This window comes from Oryzias melastigma, linkage group LG23 (assembly GCF_002922805.2).
Source record: "Oryzias melastigma strain HK-1 linkage group LG23, ASM292280v2, whole genome shotgun sequence".
NCBI classification, from domain to species: domain Eukaryota; kingdom Metazoa; phylum Chordata; class Actinopteri; order Beloniformes; family Adrianichthyidae; genus Oryzias; species Oryzias melastigma.
Window position 1 is genome coordinate 1,562,857 of NC_050534.1, and position 20,896 is coordinate 1,583,752.

The 20,896-nt window shown below is 42.9% G+C and overlaps 2 protein-coding genes across 7 annotated transcripts in view; both read right to left on the reverse strand.

The window, feature by feature from the left end:
* Positions 1 to 4,062, reverse strand: part of LOC112160246 (sodium/potassium/calcium exchanger 1) — a 43,422-nt gene extending 39,360 nt beyond the window's left edge. For 4 of the 6 annotated variants that reach the window (XM_024294654.2, XM_036210372.1, XM_036210371.1 and 1 more), the window contains exon 1: positions 2,382 to 4,058. In XM_024294654.2, the coding sequence (XP_024150422.1) occupies positions 2,382 to 3,314 (933 nt within the window). In that variant the 5' untranslated portion in view covers positions 3,315 to 4,058. Of the gene's footprint in view, positions 1 to 2,381 lie in introns of all 6 variants that reach the window. The other 2 variants (XM_036210370.1, XM_036210373.1) reach the window with 2 other exon arrangements.
* A 2,539-nt stretch (positions 4,063 to 6,601) lies between these two features.
* Positions 6,602 to 20,076, reverse strand: LOC112160247 (very-long-chain (3R)-3-hydroxyacyl-CoA dehydratase). Its single transcript, XM_036210374.1, has 11 exons — positions 20,040 to 20,076; positions 19,868 to 19,966; positions 16,181 to 16,226; positions 16,018 to 16,091; positions 15,227 to 15,391; positions 14,314 to 14,365; positions 14,084 to 14,194; positions 12,392 to 12,519; positions 10,118 to 10,337; positions 9,912 to 10,043; positions 6,602 to 8,447 (listed from the first exon to the last, which is right to left on the reverse strand). The coding sequence occupies exons 2-11, from the start codon at positions 19,946 to 19,948 to the stop codon at positions 8,371 to 8,373; spliced, it is 1,086 nt and encodes a 361-aa protein (XP_036066267.1). The 5' UTR covers positions 19,949 to 19,966; positions 20,040 to 20,076; the 3' UTR covers positions 6,602 to 8,370.
* Between the last annotated feature and the right edge of the window lie 820 nt (positions 20,077 to 20,896).

The window sequence follows — 20,896 nt, forward strand, 5'->3', positions numbered from 1 at the left end:
CAACTGTTTGATGTGGCAAATATGTTGGATAGTTATATTGGCTTTGGATGTACAATTGGCAGGAATGATCATCTTCTCCACTGTGATGTTTCAAACGCGAATGAAATGAGGATGTCTGCGCTGAGGGGGGTTAGATGCACAGCAGCATATGAACCGAGGGAAAGACGAGCGTGATGGGGAAAGGACAACAAATTTAAAGTAGGCTACACTTACATGAACAAAAACACATTTTTTACTTTATTTATTCATTTTGTGCATAATCTTATATTGTTGGTGATGAATTAAAGAAAGCGAAAAAAAGCAAAAACTCTAGCAAGCGGTTTGGGAGCCTTTTTACTGCGCCGATCCAAAACAGCATCATCTCGCCTCTCTAAGAAGAGCCAGGATTTTTCTCACTACAATAAACCAACAGACAACAATATCTGGTCCGGAGATGTAGATGGAGATGTTCATTCATGCTTTTATTTCTTCTCATCTTGATTATTGTAACTCCATCTTCACACGTCTCAGTAAAAAATCTTTAGAACTGCTTCAGGTTGTCCAGAATGCTGCTGCAAGGCTTTGAACCAAGTCTTCCAAGTTTTCTCACGTCACCCTGTTGTTAATCCAGCTGCACTGGCTCCCCATTTGTTTCAGAGTACAGTTTAAAATCCTGGTTTTAGCATACAGTTTTTAATTACCAGACACCGGCCTACATAAAGGACCTGATGCAGCCGTCCACTCCCAGCAGGTCCCTCAGATCATGTGACCAGGGCCTGCTGGTGGTTAAAAGAACTCAGTTAAAAACTTAAGGTGACAGAGTCTGCAGCAGAGGCTCCATCTCTCTGGAACTCCCTTCCTCTCAGCCTCAGATCTGTAGACGCAATGTTTTCTTTCAAAAAGCAGCAAAAAACACACCTTTTTTTTTTTAAAAAATGCTTTTTCTTAATTCTGTTTTTATAGTCTGTGTTTTTCTTTGTGTTTTACTCTGAAGCACTTTGTGATTTTTTTTCTCAAAAGGTGCTATACAAATAAAGATTATTATTATTAAGATTATTATTATTATTTTGTTATTTTATAAAAGTAAACCTTATATTGAACCTTCATTTAACGCTGAGACTCTACTTGTTCTCCAAAGGAGAACACTACTGCACTATTCACATTGCTAAAGTGGATTTTTTTAACAAGTTTTTTTACCCCCCCCCCAAAAAAAGCATGAAGTTTCCCAGGCGGAGTAGCAGAGAGTGAAGGAGCCTCAAGTCTACTGAAATGTTAACAGTTTGAAGAATCTTCCTACTGAAAGTTGACTGAAGTTTACTTTTTATAAAGTTTTCTCCTTAAAGAGGATCAAACGTTTTTCTTATGTGTTTTCAATTAGTGCAAGACATTTTAAAATTTACAAAATTATAAAAGTGATCAAAAGTACAGTAAAATCTCCTTAAGAGGACGTTTTGAAAGCAGAGTAGAAGACAAAAGAAATGCTCAGAGAAAAATGTTCAACCAAGAGACGGGAAGGAACTGGAGAAGTTTTCCAGAATTCACACCAGAGATTCTGAAAAAAATAGGTATTCAAAAGAGTTATTCAAATTCAATTACGTGGATTGTGTTGACAAATGACCGGAATATTAAAGACTTTGTGCTTAAGAGTTACCGGCGACGCCTCAGGTAAAAAAAAAGGTTAATTACTTTTTTTATGTTATATTGAGATTCATGCTAGGTTTGTCTTAATGTTCAAGAATAAAGATAAAAAGTCACAAATAAATGACAGGTGGACTGTCTCAATGAAACATACAGGATAATAACAGGTTCTGAAGACAGACAGACTGACGGACAGACAGACCTTTAAAAGGGTCACGCTACAACAAAAGTCGTTACTTACATTGAAATGTAAACGCTGCGGTTCAGAGAACACCCACGAGAAGAAAAGCGATTCTTCTCCATGGTACTGTGCAGCAAGGTTTACCCTCAAGGCGCAAATATTTCGAACACCACTTCCACTACTAATTCCCCTTCAAATGTAGGGATTTGGATTAGGCCTACATTTCCCAACAACCCCAGCACACAATCCCCAGATGCCTCTCAGCTGACTCTCATCTGCAAATCACCCACAGGACACGTAAGCCCTGACAGCGCCTGACTGTGAAGTCTTGTTTGTGCCACTCTGCCTGCATTACTGAGTGTTTCCTCTGGACCTGATCTTCTGTTTCTGACCCTGCTTCGTCTCTGTTTGCTGACCCTTTAGATTTGTGGACTTTTAGCTGTGTTGATAAACCTAGAACCAGCTGTTCTGTGACAACAGGTAAAACTGCTTCAAACTGTGAAAGAAGATGAAAGTTTTTCCCAAAGTTTATCAGAAGTTTGATCTTCAAAACACTCCACATTAATCCAGAGTCTTAGCTCACCTTCTCCGGCTCCTCGGCGGTCCACACCTTGACGATGCTCATGTGCTTGTTCAGCTGACCTTTGAACATCTGCTCGATTTGGGAGTTGAACTTCATGAAGCTCACATAGGACATGTAGCCCAGCACCAGCAAGATACTCTCCCACCAGAGGATGACGTTGTCCAGGAAGAAGATGATAAGCATGATGAGGTCCAGGATGTAGAAGGTCACATCTCTGAAGAGAGGCCACCAGGTGAGGTGCAGCATCTCCCGAGAGAAGATGGCGCACATGCCGATCACAAACAGGATGTTGAACACGGCAGAGCCCACAATAGTGCCAATGCCCACGTTGCTATGGGAGATGAAGACACCAATCAGGGAGGTGAAGAGCTCTGGGGCTGAGCCTCCAGCTGCCATGAAGGTGGCTCCAGCCACGTCATCAGAGATCTCCAGCTTGACGGTGATGACTTCCAGCGCCGGGACGAAGAACTCGTCACAGACGATGGCCAGAGCCACAAACATGTAGATCATGCCTAAGACGTGCAGGAGCACCCAGCCCTGTCTGCGCTGCTCTATTGTGAAGAGGTCCTCGGGGTAGTCTCCCTTTCTGTGAGGGGGCAGCCCAGGGGGGTGGGCAGGAGGGCTTGTGGTGAGTGGTGGAGGGGTGGGGGGAGGTTTAGGTGGCAGAGGGTCAACATAGACACACTGTTCAATGTCGGTCCTGTTGACAACGACCAGCAGAGGCGGCTGGGTGCTCCCCGGCGCTGCGGCCTCCGTCTCGTTGGGCCCCAGCAGCTCTCGGACCCTGACCTCCAGGACCTCGTCATGCCCCCCCTCCGCCCCCGCAGAGGCGGGCAGCTGAGACAGCTTGGCCTTCAGAGTCAGAGTGTAGACGAAGCACAGCAGCACACCTGAGATGAAGAAGAGGACGCGACTGCGCCGGAGCCTCCTCATGTTTGCAGTCTCCTCTCTGAGGATGAACTTATGTAGGGAGCATGGCTCCTCCTGCCCGGAGCTCCTGCAGACGGCCGCGTTTCATCTTCGCTGCGGGAACCTGCGGAGGGACACACGCACGAATCCTGAGCGCCTTTCCAGCTCAGCGGGTAAAAAGAAAAAGCACTGGAGCGATGAGTGTTGGGGTGATGGAGGATGCAGACAGTTACCTGTTGCTATGACAACATAATCACTCAGGCATCGGCTCGCCGCTAACGTGAGCGCAGTGACAACAGGTAAAGACGGGTAAAAACGCTCCCTCGCTGGTCAGGAGCCCGCGGAGGCGCAAATGCGCGTCAGCAGAAAAACCCGCGTTTATTCCGGTTTGACACCCGATTCAAAGCAGATCCTCCTCCGGAAGGACGGCGCGGATTATGGCGTGCAGGAAAAAGAGTTTTTGCGGAGGACTTGACTGGAGGAGAGCGGCAGGAGAGCGGCGGTCACCTGCTCCGCCGGCTGCTCGGTCCGTGCCGCGGGGGACCGTCGCTCCAGCTGCGCGCGGCAGACGCAGAGATGCTGACTCCGGTTTTTGGGAAATTACAAGGGCGCGCCGCATGTCAGGGCGGGAACGAGGCTCAGCATAATGCTCCTAAGAGGATTATGAGCGCTGTCCCTCTCACTCATAACGCTGTATCAATAAAGCATCATTCACGGCTGAGAGCAGGAGACTCGGTGAGGAGGTGTGCAGGAGCGGAGCTGCGGCTGCCGCCCGTCTTCCATTTAGTGGACGGAAACTTTCTAGAAAGGAAATGTTTCTGTAAACACATAAACAGGAAAAAACATTCTATATATTAATTAAACTATCACATATGCCTATCCCATTAATTTAATGAATTTTATGGATTAAATGATTTCATTTATGGCTGTTATAACAGCAAGGTTGATGCTAGACTTCCACCAAATCTTTTTACTTTTTTTAAGAGATCCATAATTACTCCATCACAATAACACGGATATTGTGAAAAAGTCACTTCACAGATTTGGGAGATATGGTAATTTTCTTATCATTTAATGTTTATAACAGTCTCACTGAGTACAATGTGGTTTACTTATGGAGCCGAAACAAACAAACAAAAAACCTAGAAACGTTTTCAGTGTGGCATCAGCTTCAACAATATGTGGTATAAAAATCGGATTTTGTCAGTAAGTTATTCCAAGTTTATCAAACAGACATGAAAACATAACAGATGAGCAGCACCTGGACACCGCTCCTTCAGGTGGGTAGTAGACGGTCAGGTGTTGCAGGTGAACATGGTGAGTCTCAAAGTGTCATCAGTAGACACAGAACTACTGTCAGAGTTTGTGACAGAACCAGGAGTGGAGATCCATCTGTGACAGACCACAACCAGGACCAGAACCTGAGGACCTCAGACCCGGTTTAGCAAATCCACACAGCTGCAGGCCGGTTACCAGATATGAGGGTTCTAGGGTTTACAGATGAACTGTTCACAACCGACTGAACTTTGGAATGACAGACGACTGCTGCAGGAGATCCACTGACACCAAGACACCCCAGTGAACGTCTGCAGTACAAGACCATGTGGCCTGGACAATGCAGCAGTGGTCTACCGTCCTGTCCACTGAGTGTCGGGTCACCTTGGCTTGCACAGAAAGGCTGCTCGTCATCGTTGATGGAGAAGGCGTGGTCAACATAAGGGTTCTCGAGAAGGTGCAACAGTCTGGACAGACCAGTCAGAGCAAAATCAGTGACGTTATTGTTTCAGTCACTGCAGGTTCCTATCGACATCACAGAACCATCATCATCCCCCAATTCCACCAGCACACCCCCACTCTGTTCATGGATGATGATGCTCCACCACATGGGAGGTGGTGTCCCCATGACACATAATCCCTGACATCTGCTCAGTGACCATTAGTCTGAAATTGGGAGGAGCACATTGACAGCTTACTTCACCCACCTCAGTATGTTCCCCACAAAAAAGAGGCAAGACAGAGTTAAGGCTGAAGCTGTTCTGGACAGCCCCTATACCAGTCATTAGGAAAAGGCCTTAGTAATGCACACACTTGAGTTATGAATATGATTAAGTTAATGGATACCCCCCCCCCCCCCACACACACACACAGTGATATAAAAACAAGAAACACAAGAAACCTTTTATAAACTAATGAGAATGGGTTTTCAGTGTAAAGTTGCACTTTTAACAGAGTCACATATGAGATTTTCTTGCTGTTGAAACTGTTGAAACCTGCCTCCAGTGTGGTTTTTGGAGAAGCTGCAACAGTTGGTATTTCTGACTGACTTCAAAGCCTGAGGCTTGTCCAGAACCCTTCACTGTATCAAAAACCTGGACTGAGAGATCATAGAAAACTGTTTACTTCTAGATCCAACCAAATGAAGTCAATGCAGTCGCCATTTTTTCACAATACGGACGCCATCGCTGGAACCAGACGTTGTCAGTAAGCACTGACTGGTCCAAGTCAATATTTCTTTGGGAACCACTTTCTCCAGTGAGGAGTGAGCTTGCTGGAAGACCACGCCCCTACCACCTGACCCCATATCTTATAAGCAGATGTTGAAGATGTGAATCATAGGATGCAGATGGAAGCGAATGTGTCAAATGCTGCTCTGCTTTTCTTCTTGGCTTTCTAGAAAATTCACCTTTTACTTTCCCTCCCCCCGTCTAACCCCTACCTCTCTTTGTGATGCTGCACTGGTCATCCTTGAAGTGTTTCATTCAAACAGCTGTTGGCTCCATGAGTCTACAGTGAACTCCTGGTTCATGAGGGCGGAGCTCAATCTTTACCTCTGACTGTGGAACCTCCTGGTGTTTACACATCCACACCACCTGTTGCTGGAGGTACCGGCACTGACTGTATTTAAGTACTGGACTGAGTGACCAAGCCCCCCCTCCCCCTTCTATTGATCACAATAATCATCAATGATATATTTTTTAACATAAAATGCTTGACATATTTTGTGTAGCCTGCTTTCAAGTGGTAGGGGTGTAGCCTTTCTACAAGCTCACTCCTGATTGGCCAGAGGGGTTGCCATAGAAACAATGACTCAGACTGACTTGGACCAATTGCTGTTTCCTGACGGTGTCTGGGCACCAACACGGAATCTGTTTAAGGAAAAAATGGTGACTGAATTGTCTTCATTCTTTTGAAGCTGGTAGTAAACCATTTTCTAATTGTTATCCACATTCACTCCGTCCAGTTCTCATGTACAGTCAGTGGTTTCAGGCCTCTTTTTTTTAATTGATATGAAGCACAGCAGAGAGGCCAGAGCTGGAAAAACAGACATTTATTTCCTCAGAGAAGTAACAGTTTTCCATTTAGAGTGAAAGTGTGAAATAAACAAAAACATCCACAAAACAAAAAACAAACCCTTCATAAAACACTCAGAAAAAAACACATAATTTAAGGCTTCTAATGTTTAAAATAAATACATTAGAATGACTCACTTTTATTAAAGAATAAGTTTTGAAGACACAAACTGTTTAGGATAAATGATGAAAAGGAAGCAGTAAATGGCTTAACAGGGCATTCAAGAGGAAACAGGGAATAGAACTTGAAATTTAATTTCCTTCTGGTCTGAATCCAAATCTAAGTGATGAGAGCAGCAGGTGGATGAAAATGTAAAACCAAGAATATGCATGACAGCTGTTCTCACTGCAAAAACACTGAATCCATTCCATTCTTACGCACCATTTCCACCTCAAATTCTCTTGTTACGTCAGTTCACAAACTGTCGGGTTATGAAAACAATTTCCATATAGCAATTTAAACTGATCAAAGGTGGAAGTATAACCCTAAAGACCTATTGAAAGCAGTTTTTAGCCTGAAAAACAAAACTTCAAAGAAAAATCAACAGTATTTGGTCAATTATTTTGGATTATCAATATTATCTGTATCCTGTATAGCCATGATTCTTAAAAATGTCAATGTTGTCAAAATTACAAGACGTGAAAGAGCCACACAATGAAAATGGTGTTTTGGGTGTTTTTAACATGTTCTTGTGGCATTTCTCTCATGATGGACAACATACATACAATATTTTAAGATTAAAACTGAATTTCTGAGTATTGTTTATTAAAATTGTGATGTATCAGTAGTACACAAACACCTTAAAAAGCTCAGGTTTGCGGGATGGGCAGACCAAAGTCTCCCTTCTCCGCTCCATTCTGTTGCAGACAAACAGATCCATGAACGTCTTTGTTTTCTACATCTGAGCTGAAATCAGGATCTAAACTGTACAACTGGATAGAAATGATATTGATCACCATTTTTTTACGACACTAATTTTAGCTTGGGGTTGTGAGGGACTGTAAGCTAGCAGGAGAGAGTGTAAAAGGAATACTGGGATGTCAACACCCCAACAGTCCCGCCCACAACCCAAAGGTGAGTTTCTAATGAACCCTGCTGCTCTGCAGAAAATATGTCTTAAAAAAACAGGGTTTTTTATTCAGGCTAAAAACTGCATAATTATGATTAAAAGATCACTGGGAACACTTTAAACTCAGCTTATAGTTGATATAACAACAGAAGATGTCTCACAGAACAAACTGGAGATCAGCGTCACAAAGTTTAATCCCAATCAAATACGTCTCTCCAGCTGAATTACTGCATAATATCCAGAATTTAGCAACACAATCAAAAAGGTTCAGGATGAGCAGAAGCTGAAATGATCCGTCGTTAGGCAGAAATGAAAAAATAAACTTCAGTTCAAATTTACCATGTAACTGAAAGCTGAGTCACTTCTACTGAACCCAAATACAGATATTCATTGAATCCAAATGTCTTCTACGCTTCCAAGTCTCATCATTGTAGCTTATCTTTGTAGACACGTTTTTCCAGTGAAATGAATAAATAATCCCCAGTGGCGACCATCAGATAAATATGAACATTTTTAGATGAGGTCAAACTCGGATGGCGTGATGGGAAGAGGGTTTTAAAGCTGCGAGGAGGTCTGGAACCACCGGACCAATGCTCCTCTTCGGCTGAGAGGGATGAAGAAAGGCCAACAGGAAGCTGGAGGGTACGACAGAGGGAGGAGTCAATGGGTTTTTCTCTTCCGGCAGCGGTACCGCCTCTGTCTCTGCTTGTACAGGTGTCTGAAGTTAACGAAGAGTCCTGAAAGGAAACACAGCCGTCGTTACAGTTTCTCACCTCACACCTCCGCGTGCAAACCCAATCCTAACACCTTCAACTTAGCGGATATAGTTGAATACAGACTTCATATTTTTCTAGTAGTTTTTTCCTCAAATGAAACCCACAATTTAGCCCTGAAGATTTCCCAGGACTTAGTCTGGATAAGTGAGCACAGACATGAGGATACATGTGGAGTCGGCTTATCTCCTGATGATGAACACTGACACAAACTTAGGAAGATGGTTGTTCACAGAGCGCTGTATCAAAGAACTATGGAGGGTGGAATGAAGGAAGTTCAGTGGTAGAAAAAGAAATGCATTCAGTCTTGAGAGGGTTCTGAAGGGAAACCAACCAGAACACGGACTCCATTCAACAGCAGCTCATCAGAGGTACCTCAGGACTGTTTGATTCTCCATAAAACCGTCTCCGTGTGTGCATCAGAACTAGTGCTGCCGCAAATGATTATTTTAACAGTTGACTAATCAGAGATTCATTTTTTTGATTAGTCGACTAATCAGGTCATACACAAACTTGCTGTAAAGCACACATCTTAATCATCATTAGTTTTAAAATAACTAAAAATAAGATATATAGCATTAGCTGATAATGCTAGTGTGAATGCTGTAAGCTGAATTTGGTCACTGAAGATGCTAGTGCTGATAGATGAAGATGATGAAGCTGATAGTCAGCTAACATATTAGTTAAATGCCAAATTATTAAGTATGTGTGACAGAATGAAAGGCTTCATTGGTATCGGTTTGTACGATTAAGTGTGTGTGAGCTGCAGTTGTATTGTGTATATTTTGACTACTTTAAATGTAAAGACTATTTTAGCCAACAGGTGTGTGTGTAACTACTGAGTGTGTGTGTAGACAGGCCCCGCCCATTCCAGATTGCTATTTAGACCTGGATGTTTTATGATGTTGCCTTCCTCTGTTACCATCTTGTTAATTGAATCGTTTCTGGAAATGATCATAGATACCCAGCCCTACGGAAAAGCCCTCTGGAGCCGGAAGCTCTGTCCAAGTCAACAGAACGCCAGAAACAGACGATTTTATTAGCAGTTTCCAAAATATCGGAAAGTCCTTTTATGAAGAGGTGTAGTGCGACAGCTCATCGCTGCCTCCTCCAGCTTTTTTCAAAGCAGTCCAAAAGTCAATGTGCATCTTAGTGGGAGGTTGTTTGAGGTTAAAAAGTCCTTTCTCATCATGGAAATGCTGCTTGGATGCTGGATCTGCTCAACTAAAGTACCTACTCCTGCTTTAAGGACAGGGATTCCTGTGACTGATAGGTGTGAAAACTCTGGGATAACCCCGCCCACTTTCAGCTAGGATTCTAAGGTGATCAAAACTAAAACATGTTGCACCTTCTGGACTGAAATCGGACACGAGTTTGCCCTGCAAACATGAACATAAATGCTGACTAGAAGCAGAAGGTCCATCTCACCCAGAAACATGAGAACCAGGTAGATCTGCAGCGTGTAGGAGAAGCTCACGGAGCGACCGCTGAAGCCAGGAAGCGGGAGGCTGAACAGACGCGTCTCATCAAAGATGGGCAGGGACTGGATGACCGCCACCGCTGCAAAGAAAAACAGATCCAATGTCAACAAGACAGACTAAACCACCACCCCCATGAAGCAGAACGCCACAGACCTTCAGAGATGACGCCAAGCGGATACAGAGGGATCCACAGGTTGTACCTCAGCCACGTTAGCAGCTTCCACTCTGTGCTGATGCAGGCCAGCATGTAGAACGGATACCTGAAGATCTCAATGGAGCTCCACGCGTAAAACACGAAGAAGACGATGGGTTTGCTCTGCATCTCCTCCAAGCAGCCAAAGATGACAAACAACACCACATTTCTCCCTGCAACCTGAACATCCCAGAAAGAGAACAGTTTTAACAAACTGTAGCACACATTCAAACAAAGAGCAGCAACATCAGATGCAGCTCTGGCAGCTGAGTTTCCTTCACCATCAGAACCTTAGTGATGCTTGAGGTGGAAGCACAGAACAACATCGTCAATCACCAATTAGCTGCTGTAGCCTGATTTATTTCAACACTGAAGCAGTTACTGAAAACAGTTTCTCAGCAGTTTGTCTTTTCTTTCTGTTCTGTGCATTTCTGTCAGAGTGGGACTTCTGTATCTTTGTGGATCTTTGAATTGTGTGTTAATTAATTTCAGGTGTGGTGCTGGAAGGGCGTGGCTCCCACTGGACCAAAGCTGATGGATGGAGCCTTCAAGACCACCATGATTACCTCCAGCCCACGAGAAGAGTGCAGCCAGTCTCTTCTCCACCTGTTGCATTTTTGTCCCATGCTCTCTGGGGCGACAGAGGAGGACGTAACAGAGTCTTCCAGAGATGCTTCATTATTTCTGTGATTTGTGGGTTCCTGGGAGGGTATTCTCTAGGGCTGTCAATCAATTGAGTTTAATCACACTTATGGATTGTGATTAAACACAATGTTTAAGGTACATTTTATATGACAATATGCAGCTTTTGAACAAAAACAGGCCAGAAAATAAACATTTTTCTTCCTTTTAATGAATTATTAATTTCATAAATAGTTGACTCAGATATCCCAGAAGTGCACCATAACACATAAACAGTACGAAGCAGAACTCTAAAGACTTTAATGTCTGAGTTTTTACTCCAAAAACTCTAAGGTACGGACATAAAGTCATAAGGAACAAACATTGTGTTTCTGCACTTTGACTAACTTTAAAATGAACTTCAACCATGGTCCAGGTGAATACTGGATTCCGATTGGCTGCTGGGTGGCTTTGTCAGAAGTTAAGGCACACTGTGGAAGCCTTGCAAAGCGTAAGACGCAGGTGGGATTTATTTGTGTTAATAAACATTTACTTTTCCCAATTCTTCTAAAAAATAAGCAGACCTGTTTGTCAACACTAGGTGACCAAAAAATAAAATGGTTGCTATGGAGATAAAAACAAGAGAAAAGCCACCATTTACATTTTTTTCATGAATTTGTCTCATGCAGCTCTGACCAGAATGGCAGGAGCAAAAGGGGGGAGTGAGGGTCAAGATGCAGCTGCCCAGCCTGTGAGGGGGGGTCAAAAGAGGGGCAGAGGGGGCAGTTGAGGACAACACCTGGGGCTTTACAACGACATGGTTGGTCCATGCATTGACTGTATACAAGAACTGGATTGAACAAGCCCCCCTCCCTCCGTGTTCCATATAGGAAGTACCACTGGGTTCCAAAAAGGCCAAAGTCCCATTGACTTACATTGAGAAACAGACAGTTATTTCTCAGTCATTTTATATGTCAGAATAATCATTCTCGCTCTGATACATTAACATGTTCTTTCTGATCCTAATTTTTTTAAGATACTTTTTCTTTATCACCAGTTATTCAAGTTATAAACTGACCAATCAGATGGCTCAGTAAAAGGATCTTATATTCTTAAGGGTCAGCCCAGCAAGCGGAGGGATGCAGAGCCCTCCGTCGCGAGGGTGCTCCACGTCACGCTGTGTAGCAGAGAAGAAGAGCCTTTCTTCACGTGAGTGTGCTCTGAAGCACAGACGTTTCTATTTAAATGCAAGTAAAGATTTTTTCTTATAGAGTGACCTTTTTAAAGTTAGAAAACCGCTGCTGTTATGTATGTTCGAGCGCTGGAAGCTCCACGCTGACGCTATTTGACCTGTGATTATAAATGACGGTATCGAGTGGAAGTGACGTCCAAATTATGACACACTATTTTTCCATACCTCTCCGTTTGGAGGGCTGAATGAAGGGGAAGGGAGAAGGAAGATTTCAGTTTGGACCCTAAAGGGTTGCAGTTTAACACCAAACACGTTGGCAGAAATGATTGTTTTTCACTTTAAATAGAAAGTAAATGATGTCATCAGCAACCTGGTTTTGATCTGTTTGTGAGAAGAAGATAAGAGAAGGACTCCTCCTTACCTGTATCATAGCAGGATAAAGTCCTGTTTTAACCAGACCCAACAAGGGGTTAACCACCTCGAACACGGCCAGTATCTGACAGAAGTACATCATGTCCGCTGTGGTGTGGAACGTATCGTAGAACGAGTCTGTGGAGGCAAAAACGGACGCCATTAGCCAGCTTATCGCAGGAGCCTCCATCAATACCTCCAATCATTTGCAAAACAAATGCTAGCTGCAGGTTCCCGTTTCTATTCAAATCATCTCATCTGTGAATCAACAAACCCACAGACCCCGTCTGTCTGTGTGGACCTCCTGTTTGCTCCGTTTCCCTGAATCATAATGCTAATTGTGTTCGTCTCTGTTCAGTTTGGCCGTTCTCTAAACAATTGAAAACAGCAGCTCATTGATTTCTCCCTTTCTCTTTACAATTTCAAAGCTGGAAAACTACAAAGCCACGTTTCACTGGTACAGCACTCTGAGGTGATCACACCATTTTATTGGATTTGCATCTGGAACAACAGCAGACGTTTGGGGACCTCAAATGACCATCAGCAGGAAGTGACACTGCAACCAACTCACTGTAGGTGCAACAAATCTTCCTCCTCCTTTACAAGCTGCAGAAAATTGCACGAGTCTTTTCAGGAAGTATTCAATCTCCTCCCACAGCAGAGGGGTCCAAGTTCAAGGAAAAAGCTGACCTCTGCTTCCAGACTCATTTTCTGTTCCTCCATCATGGCAGTGGTCAAATATGGAAACATCTCCAATAGTTCGGTTCTTCTTCCTGGCATTGGAATCTGTATTTGTGGTGTCGTGTTTCCACAGGTAACCTGGATTCTCTAGTTTGACTGATTTAAGAACATCTGCTGCTTGGTGAGACGAGCTGGACATTATGGAAACCAGTAGCCTTTGGTGCATGTTAAGGACCCGCAGATGGCAGTCATTGTTCTGTTTATAAGAAACCTTCGTGTGAATTTCTTTAACATGTTAGAAGAAAAACCTGGTATGATTAAAGGAAAACCAAGAAAGAATCCCTAAATAAACCTGCTCAAAGACCAACAAACGTTTTTCACTACATAGCCCAAAATAATCTATTACTATGTTTGTTAAATTGTAGAATTTCACTACCATCCATTGACTGTATCAGAGAACTGGACTGAGTGACGTCACCATATAATTTTTTTTGTTTCAACTCAAACCAAATGAAGCCAATTAAGTTGCCATTTTTTTCACGATCTGGACGCCGCCATGTTGGAGCCAGATGTCGTCGGTAAGCAGTGATTGGTCCAAGTCAGTGCGAGTTATCGTCCCCATAGCAACCACTCTCACCAGTCAGGAGGGAGCTTGTTGGAAGGCCACACCCCTACAGGTGGGCTACACAAAAACTGTCAAACGTTTTGAACATTGGATGTGAGGGCCAGCAGGCTCCACCTCAGTTTATAACTTGTACTACAGAAAAAATATCATGAAAAAAATTGGATAATCAAAAATATGTAAAAAAAAAAAAAAAAAAAAAATGTGTCAGATCAAGAATAATTATTCTGACCAATAGAATGACGGAATTTAGCTGTTCATTTCTCTGTAGACTTCTTGGAGCTAGCAGGTAATGTATGTGTCACTCAGTCCAGTTCTCATATACTGTCAATGGTACGGTAAAAAATGCTTTTCAACCACATAAATCTGTGCGTTGATGCTTTGTGTGCTTGAACAAACCTTGTCCCAGGATGAAGAGTCGAACTGTCATGTTGACAAAGATCCAGGAGAAGCCCAGGAACTGAACCAGGTTGTACATGAACAGGTAACCTTTCTTCAGCCCGAGATAGGCTTAGGAACCAGGAACAAACCATGACAATAAATTAAAATCATATTTCAGGCACACTCAACAGTAAAACATTCAAACATCTGCCACGTGAGCGAGCATTGGAACTACAAAAAGGACTCACGGTCTTCACGAACTCTGGACTCCACATTTATCTTGCTAATCTTTTGCTCCTCCTAAAGGAAAAACTTTGGTTACTTCCTGAAGGTGCTGCATGATCCTAAGATAACAGAACACCATGGCTTTGGTGATGGCTTTATCTAGGGTTGCAGTGTTGGATTTCTGCAAAACTAACAAGCAGATGGATTCAGACACATTGCCATGACGACAGATAATGTCAGTGGTAAATGGAAAGTTGTACTGTATGGCTGTTCAGATATGGGGGAATTTTGGTCAGATAACATGGTTCCCGGTACATTCAGTCTTCATTATCCCCCCTATCTTCACTAAGAGACTACCTGGAAGAAGTAGGCGTGTCCCCTTCCCTGACATGCTGATTGCCGCTTTCAAAGAAACCCTGGAGTGTCCCTTTGACCTCTTTGCTCCAGCCCCTCCCATTTTCTGTTTTGTCATTTTAGAAACTCCAAAAAAAGATATTTTACAGGATTAATTTATGAAGTCTTCATGGAAGATTATTTATTCAGAAACATACCTTTAATTATACATCACTGCATTTTCTTTTATCACTTAAAGATGTAAATTTGAACATAAAATCCATGTTACACTCCACTAACAGAAAGACATGTATTTCTGAGACTAACCCCTCTGACTGCGGTACAGGTATGTGCCGAACCATGACTAGGGATGTGTACAGATCACAGGTGAACGTTGCACCCTGATGTAGAGGAAGAGGCTCGTTTCTTCACGGGTTTACTTCTGAAGCAGTATTCTGTGTTTTCTACCACCTGAAGCTTGGAGTTTTCCTGATAAGAGCCAGGATTGCAGTCATTACATTTGATGTTAAAAACTCAAAAGTCATTATGTTAACTAAATGTTAAACACAAAGTCTTTTTCTTTCAACATGGGTCTGAGGTTACCTGAGCCTGGAGCTCTGTCTCTGCATCGGACTCGTCCAGCCAGCGGTCAAAGTCCGGAGCCAGGAAAAGAGGCTTTTTCTCCTGAAGAGTCAACCGGTCCCACCAGCGCTCCCTCTGCTTCCGGATCTTGATGTCCACCTGGCGCTGAGTGGATCTATGGTCAATCTTAGAGAACAGAACCAGAACATCAGAACGTTCTGAGATGAGGCAAAGCTAAAGAGGAATGTGTTCTGTGCACACATGCTGGACATCCGTGTTTCCCTGGACCACTGACGGTTTTCTCTCACTGACACACTTGATTCAGCTCTGCAGAGACAAGATGATTAGCTAATTGAATAATTGATAACTGTATGAATAATTGATAACTCGATTAGCTAATAGACCAGCCAACAGAATCAGGTCTGTCAGATGAGAGAAACTCCGTGGAGTACCGGTCCTCAGAGGTCCAGGCTTCATCTGAGGATGTGAAAAACCATCAACAAAACGAGAAATAACCTCAGAAGGAACACTTATGTCACAAAAATCAACCAAAACACAGAAGCATTTATAAAAGTCTATTTTAAAATATACAACTGGAATTCTTGAAAGTTGTAGGCTTTTTAAATTCAACTCCCAGAGCTGATAGAAATCCTTTTTAAACGTCTGGATGGAATAAAACCCCTCTCACATGATCCCAAAGTCTCTGGCTTTTGTTCTGCTTACATGTATCTCAGCCACTCATGCACTCACATTGGTTAGAAGCTACAGGAAGGAAATAATACACACAGCAGTAGTTGCACAAAGATCAATACCTCGGGTTTCACGGGCTCCAGGAATTCCAGACTGAACTTGTACTCGTTATCCCCTTTGGCTCCGTGGCCCAGTGCTGTCCAGAGACATTCTTTTAGCAACAGTTTGAAGATTACCCTCAGAAAAAAGAACTTTGCCTTGAATGAAACTTGTAAGACAGCAAACCTCTGAAGTGAAGCGTGTTGTTTTGGTGCAGGCTGATATCAAGATTCTGAAAAACACAACAGGAAGTGGTCACATCCAAGAATGCAGGAGCAACTCAAAGGCTTAGACACACAATACGACTGATTCGATTGGTGACAAACAAAGGCAGTTGAACGTCACACTGGGAACACAAATGCTGATTGTTCATCAGCTGTCTATAAAGATCTGCTCGGTTAAACGTCTTCAGCCTTCAACAAATGAAACATGCTGCCTCCCTGAGAATGGCGCCCCCGATATGACGGTGTCCTGAAGAAATACTGAGTTTAACCTAGGAGTTCAACCTTCAACCAATTTAAAAAGCCTAAAGTAGCTGCTTAATCACCCCAGTCTATTGGTGCTGAATGCTGATGCTCAACATGCAGCAGATAGATGACACCTTTCAGTGTTCAAACTTTCTATGCACATTAGTGCTGCCACAAGCCACTGATTACTTTTCAGATTAGTCGACTAATTGGATCATCCACAAACTGGATGTAAAGCACAAATCTTAACCATCATTAGCTTTAAACTAGCTAAAAATAAAGACAATGAAGATGATAAGTTATTAAACTGTTAATGAATCGTGCAGCCTCTGTCCTTCATTAGTTTATGGTATTAAAACAGGATTGACCCTTTAACACCGGAGCTCCAGTGTTTCTGTTCTTTGATGTACTGTAACTTTTCAACCGTTACATGATCATTCCAGCAGATTCTGAAGCAGTCTATCTACTGTCAGTCTACTGGAATGATCGTGTTAACGGCTAAGAGGTTACAGTATGTTTTGTGTTTAAGCGTCACCGGCGATGCCTCAGGTGTTAAAGGGTTAAATCAAATGAGGTCGGAATCTGAAACAAGGAACTATTTTTCACTAAAGATAAAGTTTTGCTCTCACTGACTCATATAAAAAGGTGCATGAACGCTCACAACTTTGTTCAACTTTACTACACTCTGACTGACACCATGTAATATAAAGTAACGACTAATCAAATATTAAATTAGTCGTAGACTATTTTAATATTTGATTAGTCGTCGATTAGTTGTCTAATCGTGGCAGCCTTATTGCACATCACTTCACTTTGCAAGATCTCCTGCCAACAAACAGCACAACAAATTAAAGAATAAAAAGAGTGTATTGATTTGTTATTAATTGACACAAGGTCACAACCTTAAAGTCCCACTTAAATCATATTTTGGTCTATTCTAAAATCGTTTCCAGGTGTTTTTTTTATTATGATGATGCCTTTTTTAGCCAAAATTCAAAAATCTGTGTCGTTTTCTAGGACATAGTTTCTGCAGAACAGCAGGAGTTCATCAGAAATTCACCTTTGAGTCGTGGGCAGAACTGTTGGGGTGGAAGTAATATTCCATCATATCGTTGTTTACACTCTCTCCCTACGTACAGCCCCTCACAACCCCAAGCTAACATTAACAGAACAAAAAAATGTCGAACAATATGAGAGCTATCAGCCGTACAGTTCTGATCCAGATTCCAGCTCAGACCAGGAAAACAAAGACGTTCATGGATCTATTGGTCTGTAAGTGGATGCATCAGAATGGAGCGGAGCAGGGAGACTTTGCCCCCCCCACCTCATTTCAGATTCTACCTCATATCTGAAAATGTGAAAAGAGTTTCACAATCTTTTGTGCACTCATAACTCTGTGCTTGTGTGTATCTTCAGCCGTTTGGTACAAACTATTTAAAGATTTGTGGGCATATGATCCAGTTTCAATTAGTAGTTAGTTTTAAACGTCTGTAATTTCAAGTTGTGCATCCATAATTTGTATTTGTCTGTTTTGATATTCAAGTGCTCATGTGAGTACACAATTACAAGTTCACACAGTTGTGCACAAAATGCATTGTATGAGTTATAAATCAAGAATTATGTGCACAAATCCAGTGAGTCTATGTTCTCTTCATATGTCTGTCATGAAGGTGGAAGATGAACCGGAGAGAGTTCAGAAGGACACCAATTCTTCATGTCCACAAACAGAAACTGGATGCTTTGATCTTTCATATTCTTAGTGGCTTTTTGAAACGTCTGAACCAGGTTCTCACTGGAAAGTGACTGTCAGCACATGACGAGTGGAGACAAACAAACGGCGGTGTATGAAAGGCACACTGTTGCTAACAGATCTATGCAAAACATTTGCATTGAAAAAACAGGTGTGCTGTAACGCGAGCTTTCAGGTTGAACAGGTGGAGGACGGCGTCAGGTGTGATGTGAGCAGCAGGAATCGGAGGATGTAAGGCTTACAGGCACTGATGAAGAGAGAGCATCTGAAAATGTGGAGGAGTGATGAGGATGGAGAAGATCAAGAAGATCAGAGGGATAATCATGTCAGATGTTTGGGCAGAGTGGGGGTCTTTATTCTGGACCTCTGCTGCCCCCATACTGCTGGTTTGTCACAATTCAGCTGATCCTCTGCTGTGAGGAACCCTGAACTAGAAGGAACACAGGCCAGACAGCGCATAGTTACTGTATTTTTCTGAGTACAAGTCACGTTTTTTATATTTTTTCATAGTTTGTAAAGGGGTGCGACTAACACTCAGGAGCGACTCATGTGTGATTTTTGAAAAATAAATCTTGGCTCATGCAGGAAACCGACTGAACACCTGTGCAGGTATGCAGACAGGTTAAACATGCAAACGTTTCTGCAGGCAAATGTAAAGATACAACAAAAACAAGGATGTTACAATGACCACTTCCTTCTTGTGTGTTTAAAGAACACAAGAAATTGTCAAAAGACTCTCTTTACATCCCGTCTTTACTGTCTTACAAGCAAACAGTCAATAAACTTCAGCTTATCCTAAATTCAGCTGCCGGCCTTCTTCTCAACCAGATTGAGAAGAACCAACGGTTCTGCACTTTCTCTGCATCACTAAAATTTCATTTCATTTAAGAAAAAACCTTTTTCCAGACACACTCACACTAAAAAATGCCCCTTCAAATGGAGGAGAAGGGAAGAGAATAGAATCTACTTTTCTACACTTCAACTCTGTTGCAGATCATAAATGAACAAAAGCATTAGGTATATAACTACCTGTAAATGCAGGATGGTTTTTTCCTTTATGTTTTGCCCACAGTCTAAAGTCCTCTTTGTCTGGTGTAAAATGCAAAGCATGTGATTGAAACACTAGAAGGTTTTGGAGAGCAGTTTGTTTGTTTGCTTGTTTGTTGGTGTCACCAAGAAGCTCAACTAGAACAAACAAAGTCCTTTTAAAACAGGACCTTATTCGATCCCAGTAAGCAGACACACTGGCACGTTCTCTCTGCTCAAAATGACGATTAAAGTGACCAGTAAAGTAACATCTCTCGTTCTATATCTGCTCACAGAGATGACTCGTGTAACTGTTCACTGGGATTTCAAATGAAGGCGATAAATAAAAGAAAACGACCTCCATAAATGTGAGAATCCTCTGACAGCTGAACAAATGGGAATATCGACTCGTCTCTTTCTGTCCTCTGCGGGGATCCGTTCGAGCTCCGCCGTGAACGCGAACATTTAGCTTACAGTTACATTAAAAACGAGCACAAAGCGCCTTTCCAAGTGAACATTTCAGTGACATCCATGGTTAACAGAGAGGCAAACGTGAGAAGTCACTATCAAAGCGATGCAGACGCTCGAGCTGCTGGAAGGCTGGCGGCGGGAGGCGGCGGTCCTACCAACCTTCGCATCGCTGAGTTCCACCCGCAGGAAAATCTCCGCGTGGCGCTGAGCCCAGTACACGTGAGGGGTGAGGATCTGCATGGCCGCGGCGAGCTGCTTCTACATGCCAAAACACCAGAGAGCTTTTCAAAACTTAACAGTTATTCCAGGCAAAGTGCACACCGCAACGCACCGCGCAGCCACTGACGACTTCCGGCTCTGGCTCAGTTTTATCTTTTCAAAATAAAAGCGCATTGCGCTTTTATTTTGAAAAGCTTAAAAAGAAAGAAAAGATAATGTTGCCCTTCTTTCAATCGCATTGAAATGATGGATTTTACATGTTCACTCGTGACTGGTGACCTAGTTGTTACCCGCTCTTTAGTTCAGCGCGGTTTAGAGCTTCCGATAACAGAGGTTCTTGAATGCATCACAGGGCTGAAACCATAGACTGTAAAAATAATGGACAAAGCGAGAATGAGGTCCCCCATTGGAAATGCATTACTTCCTCTCCTCGTGAAAGTAGGCCGCCGCTTTCATCGTCAATTCCTGAAACGGATACCACCATTTGCAACCCATCTTCAGTGATTGGTCTGAGTCATAGCTGAGTCATGGAATCTACAGGAAGTACTGTCGCCAATCAGGAGTGAGTTTATTGTGAGTGTCCGCCTCTTTCCACGCCTCTACCACAAGACCACGGATGTAAACAGCTTCCATAACGGCGGCTCGGGAGAATGGCTTTTTAGGTTTCGTTTTGATCACGTGGTCAGAAATCCTCCGGCTCTTTTCTAAATGACGTCGTTCCTGGTTAAGGTTAGGATTACGGTTATGGTTAGGGTTAGAACAGCAAATTGATCGTTTGTGGGGCTGTCTGTGATGCTCACGCCTCCACCAGGGGACGTGTCAATCATGGAAATACATTTAACACGTTTAGGACCGCGCGTATTATATGCACGCAAAAACCGGTTTTGGGGTATATTATACACGGTATTTCCCAAATCGTGGAATATGTACGCATTTTACTGAGACTGGGCTGATTGTACAAGTCATTGT

Coding starts and splice junctions, on each gene's coding strand:
- LOC112160247 (XM_036210374.1), bottom strand. CDS start 19,948: ATGCAGATCCTCACCCCTCACGTGTACTGGGCTCAGCGCCACGCGGAG. Junction 16,227..19,867: donor TGGAACTCAGCGATGCGAAG/GTTGGTAGGACC, acceptor TGTGTTTTTCAG/AATCTTGATATCAGCCTGCA. Junction 10,338..12,391: donor TTTATCCTGCTATGATACAG/GTAAGGAGGAGT, acceptor TGGGATGTTCAG/GTTGCAGGGAGAAATGTGGT.